General features: G+C 45.1%; 1 protein-coding gene across 5 annotated transcripts in view; it reads right to left on the bottom strand.

Moving 5' to 3' along the window:
* The window catches only part of GTF2IRD1 (GTF2I repeat domain containing 1), a 231237-nt gene that overhangs the window by 5465 nt on the left and 205663 nt on the right, over positions 1-20109 (bottom strand). For all 5 annotated transcript variants that reach the window (XM_027862357.1, XM_027862359.1, XM_027862361.1 and 2 more), the window contains one exon: positions 5066-5258. In XM_027862357.1, coding sequence (XP_027718158.1) covers positions 5066-5258 — 193 coding nt within the window. The remainder of the gene's footprint in view (positions 1-5065; positions 5259-20109) is intronic.

The raw sequence follows: 20109 nt of genomic DNA, 5'->3' as shown, positions 1-20109 counted from the left end.
AAAAAGGCAGAGGAAGTGTGTAGTTGCAGCAATAGCCACAGATGCTACAGGAATGAAAGTATACTTTTTCCAGACAAAGGGGGAAAAAAAATCTCCATTTTATTTTTCCTTTAAGCGCTTTGGAGTTGTGAGAAGACAGACAGAGAGAAAAAAGCAGCCACAAGCTTGGGAGCTGGAGCCCTATTCTGACCATTCAGGTAAACAAGCAGAATGCTTCTAGGAGAGGCTGGATTCAAGACCTAATCAGAGAAGGGGTGGCAGAGGAGGGTTGGGTGTTCCTTACCCTAGGAGAAGAGAGAGGTAAGTCGCCTAGAGGATGGAGTCAGAAGTTCCAAGTTCAAATTCTTACTAGCCATATGACCATGGGCATGTCACTGGATCTCTTTCAGCCTCAGTTTCTTCACTTGTGAAATAGCTTCCTTACTGGTAAAATGCAGGTAACTATTAACTTTTAATAATAGTTGACAGTTTTATGGCACTTTAAAATTTGTGAAGCACTTCACCGTTAGTATCTCCTTCTATCCTCACCACAACCCGGTGTGGGAGGTACTAGAGTTTTTTTTTTTTTTTAACTGATTTTACTCCTTTTACTGATAAGGAAACTGAAATTCAGTTTCTTGTCCTTGGTCAAAGATCTAGCAAGGTTCAGAGATAGGATTAAATTCAAGTTCTTCTTGATTCCAAGCCCAATTCTCTTTCCACAGTATCAGCAGCCAGAACTGAAAGTAGCTTGTGGAAGCTGACTGGAGGCTGGTTTTTAATGTCTGGAAGCTCTGAGCTAAAGCCAACATTTCTTGAGAGAATTATTGGAAAGCAAGTTGTATCTGGGGCAAAATTAATAGGAAGAATTCAGAGTCAGCAGGGCACCATGTTGTGCCTAAGTGTTCTATTTCTTTTAAATTTTGTAACTGGTTATCTATATTTATCCACCTCACATAGAATGCACTTAACTAAATCTTACTGCTATTTTAATAAAGAGGGGTTTTTTTTCTTTTTCTTTTTTTTAAAATAGAAAAACAAAGCAATGCTGGTTGGGTCATATGTTCAGATTTCTTAGAACTCTTGTTAATACGCCAGAACTTTCATAAATGACAGCTGATAGATAGCTCACTGAAATCCTAGGCCTCAAGCATTCAAACGTAGAACCACACCTCACAGCTGCAGATAGCTTCTGACCCACCCAGAAGCAACAGAACTTGTCCTCTATAACCTAGAATAGGGGGTTCTGCTGTGATGAGTGGTTCCTTTCCAGGGTTGCCAAGGAGTTATTATAATGTGATATCTGCAGTCTTAGAGTATACAAAGAATGGCCTAATTCTCCATTCACATCATGAGTTTCTGTGTTTTTCTCTGGTTTGGTGCTTTAGGCACTGGCCCAGGTGAATGGGGTCTTGCATGCCTGTGGCTGGCATGAGGTTGCAATGATGCTGATCTGAGTTAGCCATGTTGCCAGGGTGAGAGCTGCTAATGGGAACTGGCTCCTCAAAAGTCTGGGTTTCAGGGCTAGTGATACCAGAAAGTGACTACTGTAATACCTCTCATTTATCTTTAGAGTAAGCTGGCCCACATGGCCTGGGCTACCCTAAGGAGCACCAACGTTCGCTTGGTTCGCTTTAGCAAGCATAACATGTCTAAAGAACTAGCAAGGCTCTGGGGTCTTGCCTAGCAAATTCAACTCTGTTTTGGTGATGGAAACTTCAGAGTGGAAAAATACAAATTTTACTCAGGGTGTGACTTTTATCTAAGGTCAAGCCTGGATACAAATTACCCTTTGGAGCCATGTGACAGGTGGTTGAGGCTCATAATCCAACCTGAGGGTGTGGAGGGAAGAAGGAAAGAAAATACATTTACAGAAGCTTAAAAATCCACCTTCCCTGAATTTTTCTAAATCTGTTAACCCGATTCGTAGGGTGGTTATGAGCAGAACGTGGGAAATCACTTTTCAGAAGTTAGGATTATTATGGAAATACATCGTTGTTCTATTTAAAAAGACTTTCCCACCCTGGACGCTCTCTCTTCTTTTCCCTTTCCCCCTTTTGGGGTCAATCGTCAGGGAGACAAATTATCCTAAGGATTTTGACTGAGAAGTAAAATTCTGGGTGATATCCTGAGCGCAGCAAATTCCTTATAGACTTGCCAACATACACATTATACACAAGAAGATGTGTGTCATAAAAAGTGTGATGTGATAATTAACATCTTCTAGCACCAATCTTGAATAACTAGAATCAGAGGTTCACCCCTGTCCCTCATGTCCCAAAGGGTCCCCATTCCTTGTCATTTCCACCTACTGAAACCTTCCCCATCCTTCAAGGTCCAGCTGAACTGTCACCTGCTCCAGACTCTTCCCTGATCCTCCATGCTAAAGGGGACATCTCTCAGTCCTTTGGACCCTCTATCTCCTCTCTGCCTGCCTCACCTTGGACAAATCAGTCCCACGCTGGTCTCATACGGAGGCTGGACGAGACAGCTTTTGAAGTCTCCACCACCTCTAAATCTAGGGTCTTTTTCTACAAAGGTTTGTTTTCTTTTTAACTGTAGTTATTTGTGTTTGCATCTTCTTTCTCCAGCTGTATTGTCAGCTCCAGGAGGGTAGGGATTTTTTTTTTAATCTATGTATCCCATGACACTGCACCAGCCCTGCCTCGAAAGCCTAGTACACAGCAGACATTCATAATTTGTTTACTAAATTAAGTCGAAAATGATGACCCTGGAAACCTTATAGGATCTTCATTAAATAAAGATGCAGGTGCAGTCACTGCAGACTATTGGGATCTGGCTGAAAAATAGATACATTTTTAACAGTTAAAAGGAGTTCCTATTTAACCTAAAAACCTGGTTAAGCAGAAGCCCTTGTTTCTCTCAAGCTTTGGATAGACTCTGAAGAGGTTAAAGGGATGGGTCCAAGTTGAAAAATTGTTTGTAGCCCCTGGGTGATGTGGACCCCACAACACCTGAGGTCCTTAGCTCTGTCGGGTCATGGCTCCTTTTGGCCGTCTGGTGAAGCTTACGGACCCCTTTACAGAATCATGTTTTTTAAATACACAAAGTACACAGGATTATAAAAAGAAACCAATTATACTGAAACACACTTACCAAAATATATTTTTTAAAAAGTTCATGGACTAGCCCCCCTCTTTCGAGGTGAGAGCCCCCACATTACAGCCTGGCTCCATTTCTGCCCTCCTTGGCACATTCTTTCCCCATGTGGAGCCTACTTATGTTCTCAGGACTGTGCCCAGAAGACACTGAACATCTGTAAAGACTTGTTTATTATTCCTGGATTCTCTGAGGAGATTAGCAACTCACCCACCAAGTGCCATGTTGGGCCTACCTGCCTTACTTCTCAATCTCCTCCAAACTTCTAAAAATTTGGGCTCATGCTAGGGCTGAACCCAACCTTCTCCGGTACCCGGGACCAGACAAATTACCCAGAGATTACAGGGGCTCTGCATTTTCAAATCTTCTGGAAACATACACTTGAACAGCTCGCACCAACAGCCACGCGGACATCTCTCTGCTTCTCTTTCTCATGCCACTCTTCTCTTCCGTTTTCCATCCACACAATTAACAACTCTACCACAAATTCCCAAGGGCCAGCTTGCTAGTCTTTCCTGCTCTATGATCTAGCCCCGGTCTCTCCTCCAAGTTTTAGTGCGGGATCACCAATTTGTATGTTGGACATTTCAAACCAGATCTTTTGGAGACCTCTTACCCTTACCACATCTAAAGCTGAATTTGTTATCTTTTCCCCTAAACTCTCCCCTTTCCCAAACTTCCTCATTTCTGTCAAAGGGACCACCATCCTTCCGGTGTGGGCATTAGTCTTGACTCCTCACTTGTCCTCACCTCACACTTCAAATCAGGAGCCCTGTCTCTACCTTCACATCCCTTTTATTCAGGTCCTCATCACCTTTCACCTAGATTATTGCAACATCTTCCTAATTGGCCTTCCAGTCTAGCTGATACACTCTGGCCAAGGTAATTTTCCTTAAGGGCAGATATGACCATGTGACTTTCCTCCTCTCTCAACCCCAGTGACTCCCTACTTGGGCCTCTTGGACATAATATTCATTTCTCTGCTTAACTTTTAAAGCCCCTCACAACCTGGCCCCAAACTGCCGTTCCGGCCTCATTGAACATTCCTCACTCTCCCACACTTTGTGAGCAGGCCTAATGGCCTTCCCACTGTTTGTCACTGGAGACCCGCCATCTCCCATCCCACGGCCCAGGCCTGGGGGACCCTCCTTCTTTACCCCTGTCTCACAGACTCCCTCTGTTCCTCTAAGATTCAGTTTAGAGACCATTAGATGCATACGGCATGTAGTTACTCTATGTGTCTGTAGTCACTTTATATTTGACATCTTCCCCGCTAGGAAATAAGCGCCTTGTGAGCAGGGATTGTTCTGTTCTTTGCATTGTGCCTAGCAGAATGCCTGGCACACAGGTGCTTAATAAGTACTTGGTGATTTGATAGAGAAGAGGGCCTGGGAAAGGGCCTCAGATCCCTTGACTCAAGAGGTCCACGTTTTTCCCATTGTACTCCACTGCCTCTCCAGTCCTAAGGGAGAGTAGTTAAGAAATGGAAAGGATAATTTAATTCACTCTAATTTCAGAGCAGGTGCCGATCTCCATAGGTAGAGGGAGTTTCCTCACAGGGAAGTGTCCTTTAAGCAAAGAAATCTCAGTCTGGGTGAAAACAATAAGAAAAGCACTTTGCCAGGGGGACTGCGGAGGACATCAAGATAGGTAGGACTCAGCCCATTCTAATTGAAGGGTGTAGGGGGAGCCCATATCACGCATCAGGAAGATGATTTAAGGGAGACGGAAGGAAGTTACAAAGGAGAGATCAAGGCCCAGCCTGGAGATATTCCAGGAGGGAGAGATAAGTGAAAACTGATAAGGGAATAATATTACATTTTACCTTGAGAACTACAGAGGGTACAGTCTGCTTACGCAAATGACATGCAAATAAGCCGCTTGTAAAATGCATGCAAATCCCTTTTCCTGGTTGGTTCTGCCCCCCTTCTGGGGTCCTCCAGGGATGGGGGCCAGGGCTACTCACTGCAGCTGACTGAGGATGACCATCCGGACGTGCTCCCGAGCCTTCAGGATCTTCTCCAGCCGGTGGATGTCATATGTGTTGGGGTTCCTAAAAGGGATGTCGTCTGGCAGGCCTGTGACCTCCACCGCATCGGGGTTGTCCCGGATCAGCTTGTAAGGGACCAGCACAGGACGATTTAGGCCCAGAGCCTCACCTGTAGGGGCAAGGGTCAAGGTTACGGGACTATGCCTGCCGGTAAGGACAGACCTTCTAATGTAGCACATCCATACTGGTCACATAGCCTCAGAAGCACTGTGCCTGTGAAGCCAATCAATCCAAAAGCATTTATTAAGCACCATAGTTTATCCTCCTTCAAATCTGATCACCCTCTCCTCTTAGACACTCCCTCTTCTCTGGGTTTTTATGACACTGCTGTCTCTTGATTCTCCTGCTTACCTAACCATGCCTTCTCAGGCTGCAGATGCATGTATGAAACCTTGGCTAGCCAAAACCCCTCCTTGGGAATGGAGTCATTGGGAAGACCTAATCCAGGCCTCCAGGCTGCAGGTTCCCCACCCATGACCTAATCCCTCCGGCTCAAGAACTTTTTTTTTCAATTTTAAAATTTTCGATGGCAGTTTTTCTATAATATGCTCACATTTTCCTACCTTAGTGAATTGTATGTCTTAGTAAACATTAAAAAAGTCTTATTTATAAGATTTATTTATTTATATATGACATTACCTTTATTTCTGAATATCTCCCTGACCTCTTACCTTTATTTCTGAATATCTCCCTGACCTCTCTTTCTTCTTCAGTGACTTATCTTTTATAACAAAGATTTTAAAAGAAAAAGGGGAAAAAAAACCCCAATGCTTTAACTCTTTCTGCTGAAATTATAAGTAATAGCCCTGGCTTCCAGACCCAGATCTCCAGCTGTATGCAGGCAGCTTCCACTTGGCTCCCATGATGACAAGTTTTTCATCTCTGCCCCAAATTCTATTCCTCCTTCTGACTTCCTTGTCTTTGCCTGTGGCATCATCATTCACCCCATCTCCCTGTTTAGCACCTTGGGGTTATAATTGGCTTTTCCTCCCCCTCACCTCTCACACCTACTATATCTCCCAGTTGCCAGGTCCTCCTGGTGTTGGTGCTTTAACATTTCTCATTTTGGTCTCCTCTTCTCTGTTCCCACTGCTAACACTCTAGATCCGGCCTCATTTCCAGTCCCTTAGCCCAAGTGTCCAACTCACCCCCAGAACCAGATTAAAATGTAATTGGGAAATTAAAAAAGAGATAAAAATACAACAGAGATAATGTTAATTTGTGGTTTTCTAAGTCAATATGTATCAGCAGCGGTCCATTTCTACTTGAGTTTGATACTAGTGCCTTAGCCTATAGCAACAGCTTCCCCCTAGATTTCTCATCTCTACTCTCTGGCTCCTTTAAATCACTCTTTTTTAAACTTTTTAGGCAATTGGGGTTAAGTGACTTGCCCAAGGTCACACAGCTAGTAAGTGTCAGGTGTTTGGTCTGAGGCTGGATTTGAACTCAAGTCCTCCTGACTCCAAGGCCGGTGCTCTATTCACTGCGCCACCTAGTTGCCTCTAAATCACTCTTTATGGAGGTATTAAGTATTCCCCTTACGCACCCGACCTCACTCCTTGCTTAAAAATCTTTAGTGACTCCCTATTGCCTTCCTGGACTCTTTCTCCTGGTATTTAAGTCTTTCACAATCTGGCACCCTCCTATCTCTGCAACCTTGTCTTGTGTTACTACACCTAGGGGACTCCTGCCTATTCCCTATACAAAGTCCATGCTTTCATATCATCCCTTTTGGTCTTATTGATCTCTGTATCTGAAATATCCTCCCTTTCTTCATGCTAAATTTATATCCTTCCTTTAAAGGATATAATTCTCACACAATTCCAGTTCCAGGAAGCCTTCCTGGATCATTCGTGCCCCACCTATAATGACCTCTGCCCTCAATTTTGCGACACTCTAATACGCACTTATTATTCAATGCTGAGTGTCTCTATCTCTGCTAGTGTCTCAGTCCTTTCCCAATGCTCCGCCTCCCCTCTGTCTCTCCTCTCTGTCATCTATCCTCCATGGAATCCCCAAAAGGACTGTTCCTCAAAGCACAGACCGGACCAAATCATTTCCCTACTCAGTATTAACTCCAGTGGCTTTCTATCGCCTCTAAGATAAAAGATAAACTTCTGCTTGCCCTGCCCACTCTGAACCCACCTGTCTTGCTAGACTCATTGGCTATTACTTCCCCTCTGGAACTCTGTAATCCAGCCAAGCTAGTCTTCTTTCTGTTCCTGGCCCCAGATACTCCATCTGCTGTCTCCCTCCCTTGCAAGGACTAGAAGTGCACTCCTTCCTCACCTCCATTTGGTAGGATCCCCAACTTCCTTCAAGACACAGCTCGAGTACTAACACATGAAGCCTTCTCTGATCCCAACTGCTGGGGCCACCCCCCTCCTCACCTTGTGGTCCTTCAGTCATTGTTCAGTTGTGGTCTACTCTTCGTGACCCCATCAGGGGTTTTCTTGGCAGAGATACTGGAGCTGTTTGCCATTTCCTTCTCCAGCTCAATTTACAGATGATGAAACTAAGGCAAACAAGGTGAAGTGACTTGCCCAGGGTCACACAGCTAGTAAGTGTCTGAGACTGGTTTTGAATTCAGGTCCACCTGACTCCAGGCCAGGCGCTTTCTCCACTGCGCCATTGAGCTGCTTACCCCTCATCAACTACCTTTTGCTTATCTCTGTGTATTTTTTCTGTATATACTTATATATGTCCTCATTGGGTCTTCCATGAGAATGTATGCTTCCTGTTTCATTCAATTCTTTGTATACTCAGTGCCTGACACATAGTAGGTGCTTAATAAGTGCCGGACCGATTGATTTTTCCTTCCAGACTAAGCCCCCTCCTTGAAGGCAGGGATCGTGTTTGTCTAAATCTTTCATGCCCTAGCATATCACTCTGCACACAGTAGGGGCTTTACAAATGTCCACTGAAGGATTCTACAGTGATGCCCCCGGGCTCATTTTATCGTTAAGGTTGAGAGAGCCTCTCTATGGCCTTACTGACCATTGTGCCGTTTGCTCTCACACATTCAACTTGTTTGTGTGCCATATCCCCTCTGCTTGGGAATAAGCTTCAGGAAGACAGAAGCTGCCTTATTTACATTGGTATCTCCTCTAGGTCTTATAGCTCTGCACACAGTAGGCACTTAATGAAAACGTGTCAGATCTGTGGCATTTGAATGATTTAATCCTAGGGCAGCAAGTAGAGCCAACTGGATAGAGAGCTGGCCTTGGAAGCCCTGAAAGCTCAGTCCAAGTCCTGTCTCCGACATACATTGGCTGTGTGACCCCAGGCCCAGCCTTGACACCAGGCATTAGGTGACACAGTGGACAGAGCACTGGGCCTGGAGTCAGGAGGACTCGAGTTCAAATCTGGCCTCAGACACACATTGGCTGTGTGCCTCTAGGCCCGGCCTTGACACCAGGCATTAGGTGACACAGTGGACAGAGCACTGGGCCTGGAGTCAGGAGGACCTGAGTTCAAATCTGGCCTCAGACACACATTGGCTGTGTGACTCTAGGCCCGGCCTTGACACCAGGCCACTCAGTGGCCTTAGATTTCTGAGGACTTTGAGTCCTTGTGTTTGCTCTGATGACTTTTCTTCCCTGACTGCCAGCTTATTGGGGTAACAGAAAAGGGCCTTCAATCATCTAGAGATGATTGTCACAGAGCAAAGTGACTTTGCCATAGGCCACAAAGGTAGCAAAAGCAGTATTGAGACCTAGGTCATTTAACTTCCAAATTAGTGCTCTTTCCACTACTCTTGCTTTTTGCTGGTCGCAGTGGCACTACCTTTAGTAGTTTCCACTTCCTTATTCTAATCTACTGTGGGTTTGGAATCCATAGAAGCAAGTTTGTTAGCACTTTGTATAAAGTAAAAGCTAACTGGTTATGAGTGAGGAATTGAGTCCTCACCCAAAATGACGTCTGCTTTGGTCGGTCAGAGGGTCTTATGGACTACTTTTTTGATTCTCTGCTGTGTTCTGGGTGGTGTAGGGTATTACTGGAGATAAGGATGTCCCACTTGACATGGAAGGGAGAAAATGCATAGCATCCGCTCACCTGAGAGATGGACAGATTGAGCCTATAAGCAGGTAGACTAGAACCTCTACAACTTCTTGATAATGCCCCACAATCAGCACTGGACTTGCCAGTAAGCAGCTGCCATGTGGTGCTATTTTCGGGACAGCCCTATTTCATCTCCCTCACCTAATAACTCTTTCACAGACTCTGTTGTTTCCTGAAATTTTTATCATTAGTGATTCATTCCTTTGGCTTAAGGTCATCTACTTCCAGAGCAACTAGGTGGTGCAATGGATAGAGCACCTGGCCTGGGGTCAAGAAGACCTGAGTTCAGACCCAGCCTCAGACACTTACTAGTTGTGTGACCCTGGGCAAGTCACTTCACCCTGTTTGCCTCAGTTTCCTCATCTGCCAAATGAGCTGGAGATGGGAATGTCAAACCACTCCAGTATCTCTGCCAAGAAAACTCCAAATGGGGTCATGAATTGGAGGCGACTGAATACCGTCCTCCATTATTTACAAACGCCTCTGGGAAGGACAATCTATTTTGTCTTTTTGTTTAAATTTCAGTGTGAATGTGTTTACCGTTCCCTTTTCTGCTAGTCAATTAATTTTGGAGGAAGGGAGAATGTGGATGGGCACCACAGGAGGAGGGGAACTATAGACAAATTTTCCCTGCCATCCTAATTTTGCTCAGAGCTAGAACCTCTCTGCCTGTCTTTCTTCTAAACCAGAGATTTAGAATCCACTAGACAGGGGGCAGCTTGGTGGTTCAGTGGATAGAGCACTGGCCCTGGATTCAGGAGGACCGGAGTTCAAATCCTTCCTCAGACACATAACACTCACTAGCTGTGTGACCTTGGGCAAGTCACTTAACCCCATCGCCTAGCCAAAAAAAAAAAAAGGAATTCACTAGACATAGGTCAAAAGAGCTAGGTCTGAGTTTTGGCTCTGGCACTTATAGCTTGTGTACCTCTGGGCTAGCCGCTCACCTCTCTGGGCCTTCATTTCCTTATCTGTATAATGGGGACGCCTGGCCCGCCCACCTCCCAAGGTTGTTGTAAGACTCAAATGAAAGGATGGATCTAAAAGCACCAAACAGGTGTAGAGTCTGATGATGATGATGGAAAGAAGCTGGAGGAGAGGAAGAAGAAAGAAACAAGTATGGTGGAGGAAGGACCGTGCAGAGGGGCTTCAAATTCTGACGCTGACTATTGTGTGGACTACTAACTACCATCAGACTCCTCCTCTCTAAAACGAGGGGGTCAGCCTCTTGAGGTCCCTTCCAGTTTGAGCTCCATGAGGCTATGAATAAAGGATAACCAGTGATTCTTCCACTGGGGAGTTTGGAAAGTACCAAAGGAGGTCTCCATGATCCTTCCTCATCCTTCCCAGGACTCAACATTTCAACGGGTTCCTGATTTGACTCATAGATGTGAGTATTCCCTTCATTAATACAGATTTCAACTCATCCAGGCTTTCTCCTCCTGGATTCACCTTAACCAGGTGCTTCCTGGTAGGAGCGATCCAATAGGTTGGAAGTCTGACCCCTTCCTTTTCAGAATCATGAAAATAAAACAGATTGGATTGCAAAGGAAACCAATTCCATTGAAATACTATTGTCAACATATTAAGAAAACGAGATCCTAGACCCCAGATGAAGAACCCCTGGGGTGGGGCACTTCCCTTCAAAGACACAGCGGGAATTCACAGAGGAGGAATTAAAAACCATTCAACGGAGAGAGCCCAGTCTTACCGAACCTGTGTTTGGCTGGTGTGGGAAGGACAGTGGTCCAGAGGCATTGAAATAAAAACTCTCTGGATTGGACACCCCAGACGGAGGACTATTTAGCCTCTGTCTGAATAATAACAATAACTAGATATCAATAATAGAATTAATACCTATTTATAGAGTGCTTTAAGGTTGGCAAAGTGCTTCATGTATATATCCTCACAACGACCCTGTTTGTAGACACACCTTCAGTGAGGGGACCTGGGTATCTCCCCAGGCCTCCCATCCCACTTACAGCCTTCTCTGTAACTGCTGCTACCCTTTCTTCCCTCTGGGGCCACACAGAGCAACTCTCAAAGCCCTTCAAACATCTGGAGCCAGAGCTCGCATCCCCTCTGCTAAACCTTGTCTTCTCTGGGATAAATATTCCTGCTTCCTTCAATTACTCCTGATAAGTCCTGGTTTTGAGTATTCTGATCTACTGAGGGTGTGACCCTGGGCATCTCCCAGAGCCTAAGGCCACTCTGTAAGACTGAAGTGCAAAAAAGGGTGCAGCTGCGTTGGCAGAGAAAGTTCCCTCATCTGGGAGTTGCCAGCATCAGTGAAATCACAGGCCCAGCCTATAGTGGCTCATGCCCTCCTCCTCCTAACAACCTTGTATCAACACCAGAAGGACCAAGCAAGTCAACTGGCACTGTTTAAAAAAAATAATTAAAATGGAGTAAAAATACATTTTAATAAAATAATTTAATCTGATAACTTTAATGACTTAATAATTAAAATGAAATATTTGATTACTGAAGAATAATGTTAATTTAATAAAAATAATTCAATTTAATTCTCCTTTCTGTCCACATCCACTTTAAATACACTTACAAGCAGATATTATAATTTTACTTTGAAAGAAAATTTTTATCCTGCTGTCTTTCTTTTCTTTGCCTTTGTGAAGAGGCAACTACAACTTCATGAAGCTTATATGAAAAACTAGCTACGTATGGATTAAAAAGAGTGTTAAGTCGGCACAGCTTGAGCCTTCAAAGTATTCTTAAAATCAGGACTATTTTGTATGATGTTATAATAACAGCTAGCGTTTAAAACGATGCTTTTTTTTTTTTTTAAGGTTTGCAAAGCACTTTACAAGTATCTCATTGATTCTCACCAAGACCCTGGGAGGCAGGTGTTATTGATATCCCTGTTTTTTTTTTTCTTTTTCTTTTTCTTTTCTTTTTTTTTTTTTTTTACAGCTGAGGAATCTGAGACATTAAGTTAAGTGACTTGCCCAGGGCCACACAGCTAGGAAGTATCTGGGGCTAGATTTGATCTCAAATCTTCCTGCCACCCTGCCTGGTGCTCTAGTCTCTGGGCCACATGGCTTGTGATCTGCCTGGTTGGGACCGTTCTGAACTGATGAGATCACAGAGCTGCTGGAGGATTTATTCTGCATGAATTTATTCTGGACATACTAATATCTGGGCATGTTTTCTGCCCTGTGAGAAAAGAAGCCTCTTGAGAGGAGGGATGATTCCATTCTCTGTCTCTGCCTCCCCAACACCTAGTACAGGGCCTGGCACATAGTAGGCTGATGGACCGAAATGATAACCGTGGCACACCGTAAACACTATGTGTTTGCTAATTGCTGGAAATGAGGATAACCTTCATCACTGACCTTCCTGCCTTCCGTCTTTCCTTCCACCCATCACCCTTTCACACAGGACCAAAAGCATCCTCCCATTGGCCAGGTCTGCCAGGCCTTTTTGTTTTCCCCTTCCCCCACAACTCAATTCTCCCTCCAGAAATGCAGACTCCCGAGCTGGGCACTGAGGGTCCTCCAAGGTTGGCTTCCAGCCTCCCTCCAGCCTCTGATGTCATTAGCATTTTGGGTAGACAAGTGTGCCACTGGTGACTCACTGGGAGCCAGGCGTCCTTTAAGACCCTCGGGGCCTTTTCCACATGAACCACTGTCTAGCTGGGTCTTCTCCACCTGTCAAAGATTTGCCAGTGGCACCTCAGCCCTTGGATCCCCAGATTTGGCTGGGGTTCAGGCGTGGGGGTGGAGTAAGGACGGGGGCGAGCCGCAGATGGCTCGAGTTTCCAGGCAGAATACAGGCACATTCCCCTTCTCTCCCACATCTCATTCCGCCCCTCCTCCCCTCCTGCTTTTTTACTAGCAAAGCACGCAGCGGCTCAAGGGGCCTGGATCTAGTCCCCTGAAATGAAGGCCCACGAGCCTCCAGACAAAGGGGTCCCAAAGACAAGGATCCCAAGCCTTCTCCACAGGAGGAAATGCCTTCCAGTGTTTATTTCAGGAAAGGTGTCACCTTTAAAAATGGTCCCCTCCTAAAAAAAAGTCTCTAGGAGAAAATATCAACTAGTCTGGCATTTAAGGTTTTCCATAGTCTGGTTCAAAGAAGACCCCCACCAGACATTCCACATTCTAGGCCAACTGGCCTATTAGATAGATGCTCTCTGAAATCAACACGCTGTTTCTAGCCTCCCAGCTTTTGCAGACATACTCCCTGTTCTTAGAGCACAGACCCCTCCTCACTTCTCCCTCCCTCACCTTCCTTTAAGGTTTAGGGACCATCTCCTTCAGGAAGTCTGCCTGGATTCCCTCAATTATTAATGGATTGTCGCTTTTCAAGTTTTCCAAGGCCACGTTGTCCAGTTTTTTCCTTTCTCTCTATCACTCCCTCCCCTGAAGCACACTTATCTGTGAACATTTTCTCTCTCTCTCTCTCTCCACCTCCCCACTTCTGCTGCCCTCTGTAGAAAGCAAGCTCCCTGAGGAACGGGCCTCAGAATTTTTCATCTTTGCATCTCAGGTGCCTAGCACAGTGTCTCAAGCACAGAAGCAACCATGATGTTATGAGACTAAGGCTGTCATAGAAGGCTATTGAGCAAGGCAGTGACACCTGTACCTCTCTCTCTTCCCCAGCAAGCCATCCCTTACAGCAAAGGTAAAGAAAAGGACAATGTTTTTTAAAAGACATTATTCAATTCGGTCCTAAACTCCAGAACTGAATCTCAGAACAATTTCCACTTGGAGATGACTCAGTCCAATTGCCCCATTTTTCAGATGAGAGAACTGAGGCCCAGGGGGGTGAAGACAGTAAAAAAGGCAAGAAATGGGATCTGACCCGTGATCCTCTGACTCCACATTCAGTGTGTGTGTGTCTGGATAAGTTTTTATTGATGCATTTTTTTTTAACATCACCATAATTTCCCCCAGTATCCCTCTCCCTCATCCAGTGTGTTTCACACATACCAAGCTGAGGTTTTATTTCGTGTTAGGGTGCAGCTAGGAATGAAGCTGGGAGTTCAGATTAAGGCTTAACATGGGCAGTCACATCCTGGCTGTGGGCCCAGTTTCCTTGTTGGCAGGAGGAGATGTTGGACTGGATGACCTGTGAACTCTTTCTTACCTATGATTCTGTGATAAATGAGAGACATGGAGGAGACCTCAGTCTTAGCCTTACTCTTAGCCATTAATTTGCCACATGATCTTGGGAAAAAACCGCTTTCCATCTCTAGGTCTCGGTTTCATCATCTGAAAAATTAGGGAATTGGCCCAGATGATCCCTCCGATCTTTTCTGGCCCATATTATGCAATGTCAAGGAGCCATTTTAGCTCCAAGAATTCCCTGATGTCACCATTTGATACCGTTGCCTCCTTGGGACTCTTGGGACACCTATTTAAAAGGAGGTCTGCAAATGATTAGGAAAGGATTGGGGTGAGGACTGGCCATGGGTCAAATTGTGGACTAGGAGAAGTCCGTTACCTGTGCAGTTAATTTGTACCCTTTCCCCTCCCAATCTCAGGGAGCCTATAACGAGGGGAGAGCAACTGGGGGCTTTACTCCAGGACGCCAGATTTGGAGGGTGCTTTCCTCAGTATAGAAATATTAAAGTGTTAGTAGTTACTTAGTGAGAAAAATCAGTGAAATGCATTCAAGGCTTGCCTTTAACACACACTGGCTGTTTGATCCTGGGTAAGGCCCTAAACTGCTCTGTGCTCCGGGCAGGAGCAGGTTTTAAATTTGCAGGTTATAAATTGCAGAGAAAGATGCTAACCTGCACTGGGAAGAGGAAATTCCTTCGACTACTGAAATCACAGATCTAGTCCCTATCTTTAAAGAGCTATAGAAATGATATAGAGCTTTAAGGTTTGTATTATCTCATTTGAGTCTTACAACAACCCTTAGGTGCTATTTTAAACCTCATTTAACAGATGGGGATACTGAGGCACAGAGGGCTTAAGTGAACTGCCCAAGGTCACACAGCTACTAAGTATCTGCAGCAAGATTTGAACTCAGGTCTCCCTGACTCTGCTGTTTAGCACTTGATCCACTGTGCCGCTTAGCGCCCAAGGAGTTAAAATAGGAAACTGCCGCTGATCCGAGAGGCACTAAGACCGAATGGAAGGGCCACTGGATTCAGGGTCAAAAGACACAGGTTCAAATCCTGACAGCTCCATGTTATACTTCACCCTCATCTGTAAATCGAGGGTTTAGGGACAGATCATCGCTCAGATCCTACTCCAAAGCGATAATCTCCACAAAGCAACCACGGCTTCCAAATTACGTTATAATTATCATCAGCATCATAGCTAAGGTTCATTTGCAAAGTGCCTCACAACCTTTACCTCACTGGATTCTCATGACCTCCTGGTGAGGCAGGTCCTGTAACTGTCATTATCCCAGCTTTACAGATGAGAAAACAGACGTATAGAGAGTTTAAGCACTCAGTAATAACAGCCTGCGTTTGTTTGGTGTGGGTTTTTTTGGCACAGACTTGGGATTCCATTTGTATAGGGGAACTCCCATAGGATCAAAGAACCCTAAATCTTGAGCTGGAAGGAGTATCAGAGACCATGTAGCCCAACTCTCTCATTTTACAGATGAGGAAACTGAAGCTCAAGGTAATGAAGTGAGAGTATCATAGATCTCGAACTAGAAGGGGGCTCAGAGGCCATCCAGCTAGTCCCTTCATTTTACAGATAAGTAACCTGAGGCGGTGAGAAGCTAAATAATGTTTCTAGGGTCACATAGTAAGTATCTGAGGGGAGAGTTTAATGTAGGTCTTCCTGACTCCAATCCCTGTACTCTCTCCACTACATCTGGCTCTTCCTCTACAAATACCTACAACTCTTAGGAGGATATCTCAGGGAGATAGAGTTCAGTGCTTCTGTGTCTGGGGTCTCTGCCCCTGAACTGTTTTTTGTGAGTCAAAGTCGCCAGACCGGCATAAACTAAATCTCCAGGTGCTGAAAGAAATATGTGAAGTAACTGCTAAGCCTCTGTAGGAGATCTCTGAAAAATTAGAATCCAGGAGAGGTTTTATAGGACTAGAGACGTATAGATGTTGACAAAAAGGGTGATGCTTGGAAACTATGTGTCAATGAGCTTGACTTCCATTCCTGGCAAGATTTGAGGCTGTATTGTTAAAGGGATGGCTAGTGAACATTTTGGTAAGGAAGAAGTGATCATGCAGAATCCACATGGTGGAGTCATTAAGGATAGGTCGTGGCCAAGGAGGAACTGAGAGAATGAAATGAGTGGAAAAACCAGGAGGACAAAATCCACAGTAACTACAATAATGAAAATGGAAAGAATCCTGAGCAAAGCAGAATTCTGATATAATGGCCAATCATGGTGTTTGAGAATAGGTGATGAAAAAGACTTCCCATCTCTTGTAAGAGAGGGGGACTACAGGTGTAGAATGTTGCATACGCTATCAGTCAGGGTACTTTTTCTTTGTTACAAGGTATGATTCAAGGTGAGGTGGGGAGGGGTGGAGGGAAGTGGTTATATCTAGAAACGACTAATATAAAAGCAAAAGCCATCAATGAAACTTTAAAAAATAATAGATTATTTCAGGGTAATTTAATTTCCTTTTTTGGGGGCAGGATTGCTAAAGTGGCAGATCAGGGAAAGTATACAGGCATAATTTAGCTAGTTTTTAGCAAAGCATTTGAAAAAGTCTTTCTTGCTGTCTTTATGATCTAGCCGGAGAGGTAGGTGGGCAGATAGTACCGTAAGGTATATTCAGAATTAGTCAAATGACCAGTTGTTGTTCAAGTGTTTCAGTCATGACTGACTCTTCTAACCCCATTTGGAGATACTGGAGTAGTTTGTCAATTGCCTTCTCCAGCTCATTTTACAGATAAGGAAACTGAGGCAAACAGGATTAAACGACTTGCCCAGGGTCATGAAGCTAATAACTGAGGCTGGTTTTGAACTCAGGTCTTCCTGACTCCTGGCCCAGTACCAAGCTACCCTAGAATGCCCGGATCTGAGGGTATTCATGAATGATTGATGTGATCTTGGAGAGGGAGGGTACTCCATCGGGGTGACTCACAGATCTCCTTGGTCTTATGCTATTGGATATTTTTCAAATATTAAAAAAAAATTGGTGTTCTGCTTCCACAATCTACAGCTGACACCGAGCTGGGAAGGAGAGAGCTCCAACCCTGGATGACCCAGCCCAGACCCCACAGGATCTTGCCAGGCTTGGCCAGTCAGCCGGCCTGGGTTTGATTCCCAGCTCTGCAGCCCTCCGACCTAGGGAAAGTTCCTCTTTCTGAAAATGAGAGCATTTGGCTAGATGACTCCCAGCCTCATTTCTGGCTTTAAATCCACAATCCTAAGACCTATGAATAATCAGCCAAATGCAGTCCACAGAGCATCTGCTAAGTACTTCCTATAGCCGGCAAGGTGCTGAACATCAGAAATACAAAGACAAAAGGAAAGACGGAAAGCTCTTGCCCTCCAGGAGCTTCCATTCTAATGTGGAAGCATGCATATAAGGAATATGAAAAACAGGGTTGGGTGGGGGAGAAGAGTAGGTACCAGGCAGAGGGGCATGACAGAGATATCCAGAGGACTGCATCTGGTTGGGAAAGGAAGAGATCTAATAATATGATATTTAATAGGGATAAATGTAAAGTTCCACATGGGGTTAAAAAAATCAATTGGAAAAGCACAAGAGGGGTAGGAACAGCTAACCAATAGTTAATGTGAGACAGCTGGGGGATTTAGCAGACTGAAAGCTAAATATGTTAAGAACGTGACACCACGATGTGGCCACCAAAAACCCAAAATCGTTGGCCACTGTAAGCAGAGAGACAGAGACTGTCCAGACTGAGGGGGGTGGACTACTTCTGTAGTACTCGGCCCTACTTCCCCTTAGGTTGACCTCATTCCCTAGGGCTGTTTCTACACTGGGGGCTTCAGCGCTTGAAGAATTCTTGGGAATATTTAGTTCCCTTTAGCCAGTTTGTGACTTGAATGGGTCAGGACAAGAATGGGAAGTGGTAGGGAGCCATGGTAGAGTGAAGAGGAAGGTTGGCTAGGGTTATGTCCCCTAGGTGGGTCCATCTGTGTGGGGCTCTGCTCCCACACATGAGACACAGTCCTTCTGGCTACTCGATGAATTGGCAGCTTGGCCTCTGATTAGTCTAATCAAGGAAAGCCAAACCTACCTCAATAGGCACTAATCTGAGGTTTATATTTTATTGTTTGGTCTCTCCTGTTTTTAAGAGCATTGGGTAGAATGTAAGCTCCCCCTTTCCCCCACAGGGTAGGCATTCCCAGCACTTGGCACATAGGAAACACTTAATAAATGCTAGCTGAATAGAATTGAATTGAATGTGGCAACTGGCTACCAAAGGGTTACTGAGTCCCAGGAGGCCAGCTTTAATGCAGGGAGAAGAATATTCTGTAATTAGCACCTACCAAGGGGTTGTGGGTGAATGTGGTTTCTATAGGGCTTGATGGTACTCGCTAAGTCTGATTTCTTAAGAAATGTAACCCTCTCCTCTCCTCTCCCCTCCTCTCCTCTCCCATCCCACTTCCCGTCCATGTTTTTAACACGACTAATTTGAGGAAAAAGGCTTTGCTCGACCAAAGTATACATTAGCCAACTTCTGTCCAAAGGTCTCCAAATGTTCAGTAATTATTAGTGTGGCACAGTAGAAAGAACCCTCTCTGCAGTCGGAGGACCTAGGTTCAAATCTCCCTCTGATAAATACAGGTGTGAGTGACCTTAGACAATCTCCCTTGGCCTCAGTTTCCTCATCTGCAAAATGAGGGGCTTTGCCTTCCCTTTTAGCTCCAGAGCAATGATCTTCATGGCTTAATGAGTTTTATGGGTGTAAACGTATCTGATACTATAACTGAGAGTAACAATAAAAACCTGTGTTTCTCTGTTTCTCTGTAGGTGTGCTTTGAAAACATTATCTAATTACAACCTCACTAACCCCCATGGGGTAGGCAGGGCAGGAATCATTCCCATGGGATACGTGGGGAAACTGAGGCTCTGAGAAATTAGGTGACTTGCCTCAGCGAGTAAGCGGCTGAACCAGAGCTTGGCCCAGATTGAGAAATTGGCCTAGAAAATACAGACTGAGAAAGCGTACTGTCAGGACTTGTCTACTTGTGATTTCTGTGGTATTTTCCTTAGGGCAGTGTGACAAAGTGAGAAGTCTGCTGGCCTTGGAAGCGGCAGACACCCAGGCTTGAACGGCACCTCTGACACCGATGAGCTGTGGGATTGTGTGTAAGTGGTGTGTGACAAATAGCAGTTCTCCCGGTAGTGGGGAGAAGACTGGCTCCGGGGCTGGGGAGACCTGGATTGAGGCCAGCCATGGACAAGTACTAGCTGTGTGGCCAAAGAAAAGTCACTGAGCCTCTAAGAGCCTCTTCCTGGCATAGAATGTGCTGCAGGTGTCCCACCCCTGCCCTAGACAACCCCCCTCTGAGACTCGGAGTCACAGACAGGTGTGGAGCTGTGTTGATGGAGGTAGTTTCCACACTGGGAGCTCCCTGGTCTGGACCAAATCAGGAGCTTCTCAGGCTGTTTGGTGGAGCCACACAGGGACAGAACCTTGCAAACCTTTCTTCGTTACAGTCACGCCAATTAGTATTAATTAATCCTTTGAACCTACATTTCCCAATCATTCTGCCCTCAAATTCCTCTGGAAAACTTTTAATCTTCTGGGAGGCTTTGCGGCCTGCAAGGATTCTACAGGGGATGCCTGGGATACTTCAGGCTGCTTTATCCTGCCCATCTGCCTAATTTAGGCCCACAGCTTCTGAGTTTATTTACCCTCTTGCTCAGAAATGCTTCTAGCTTATCCCTGGCACCCCACACATCTAAAGAATGGTCCTCAGCAGGCCAAGTCAGCTCATTTCTGGATGAAGCAGTGGATGCC

The sequence above is a fragment of the Vombatus ursinus genome, unplaced genomic scaffold, assembly GCF_900497805.2.
Source record: "Vombatus ursinus unplaced genomic scaffold, bare-nosed wombat genome assembly UNPS02014768.1, whole genome shotgun sequence".
NCBI lineage: Eukaryota > Metazoa > Chordata > Mammalia > Diprotodontia > Vombatidae > Vombatus > Vombatus ursinus.
Note: the sequence above shows the minus strand (reverse complement) of the source record. Positions and strands in the feature narration are given on the sequence as shown.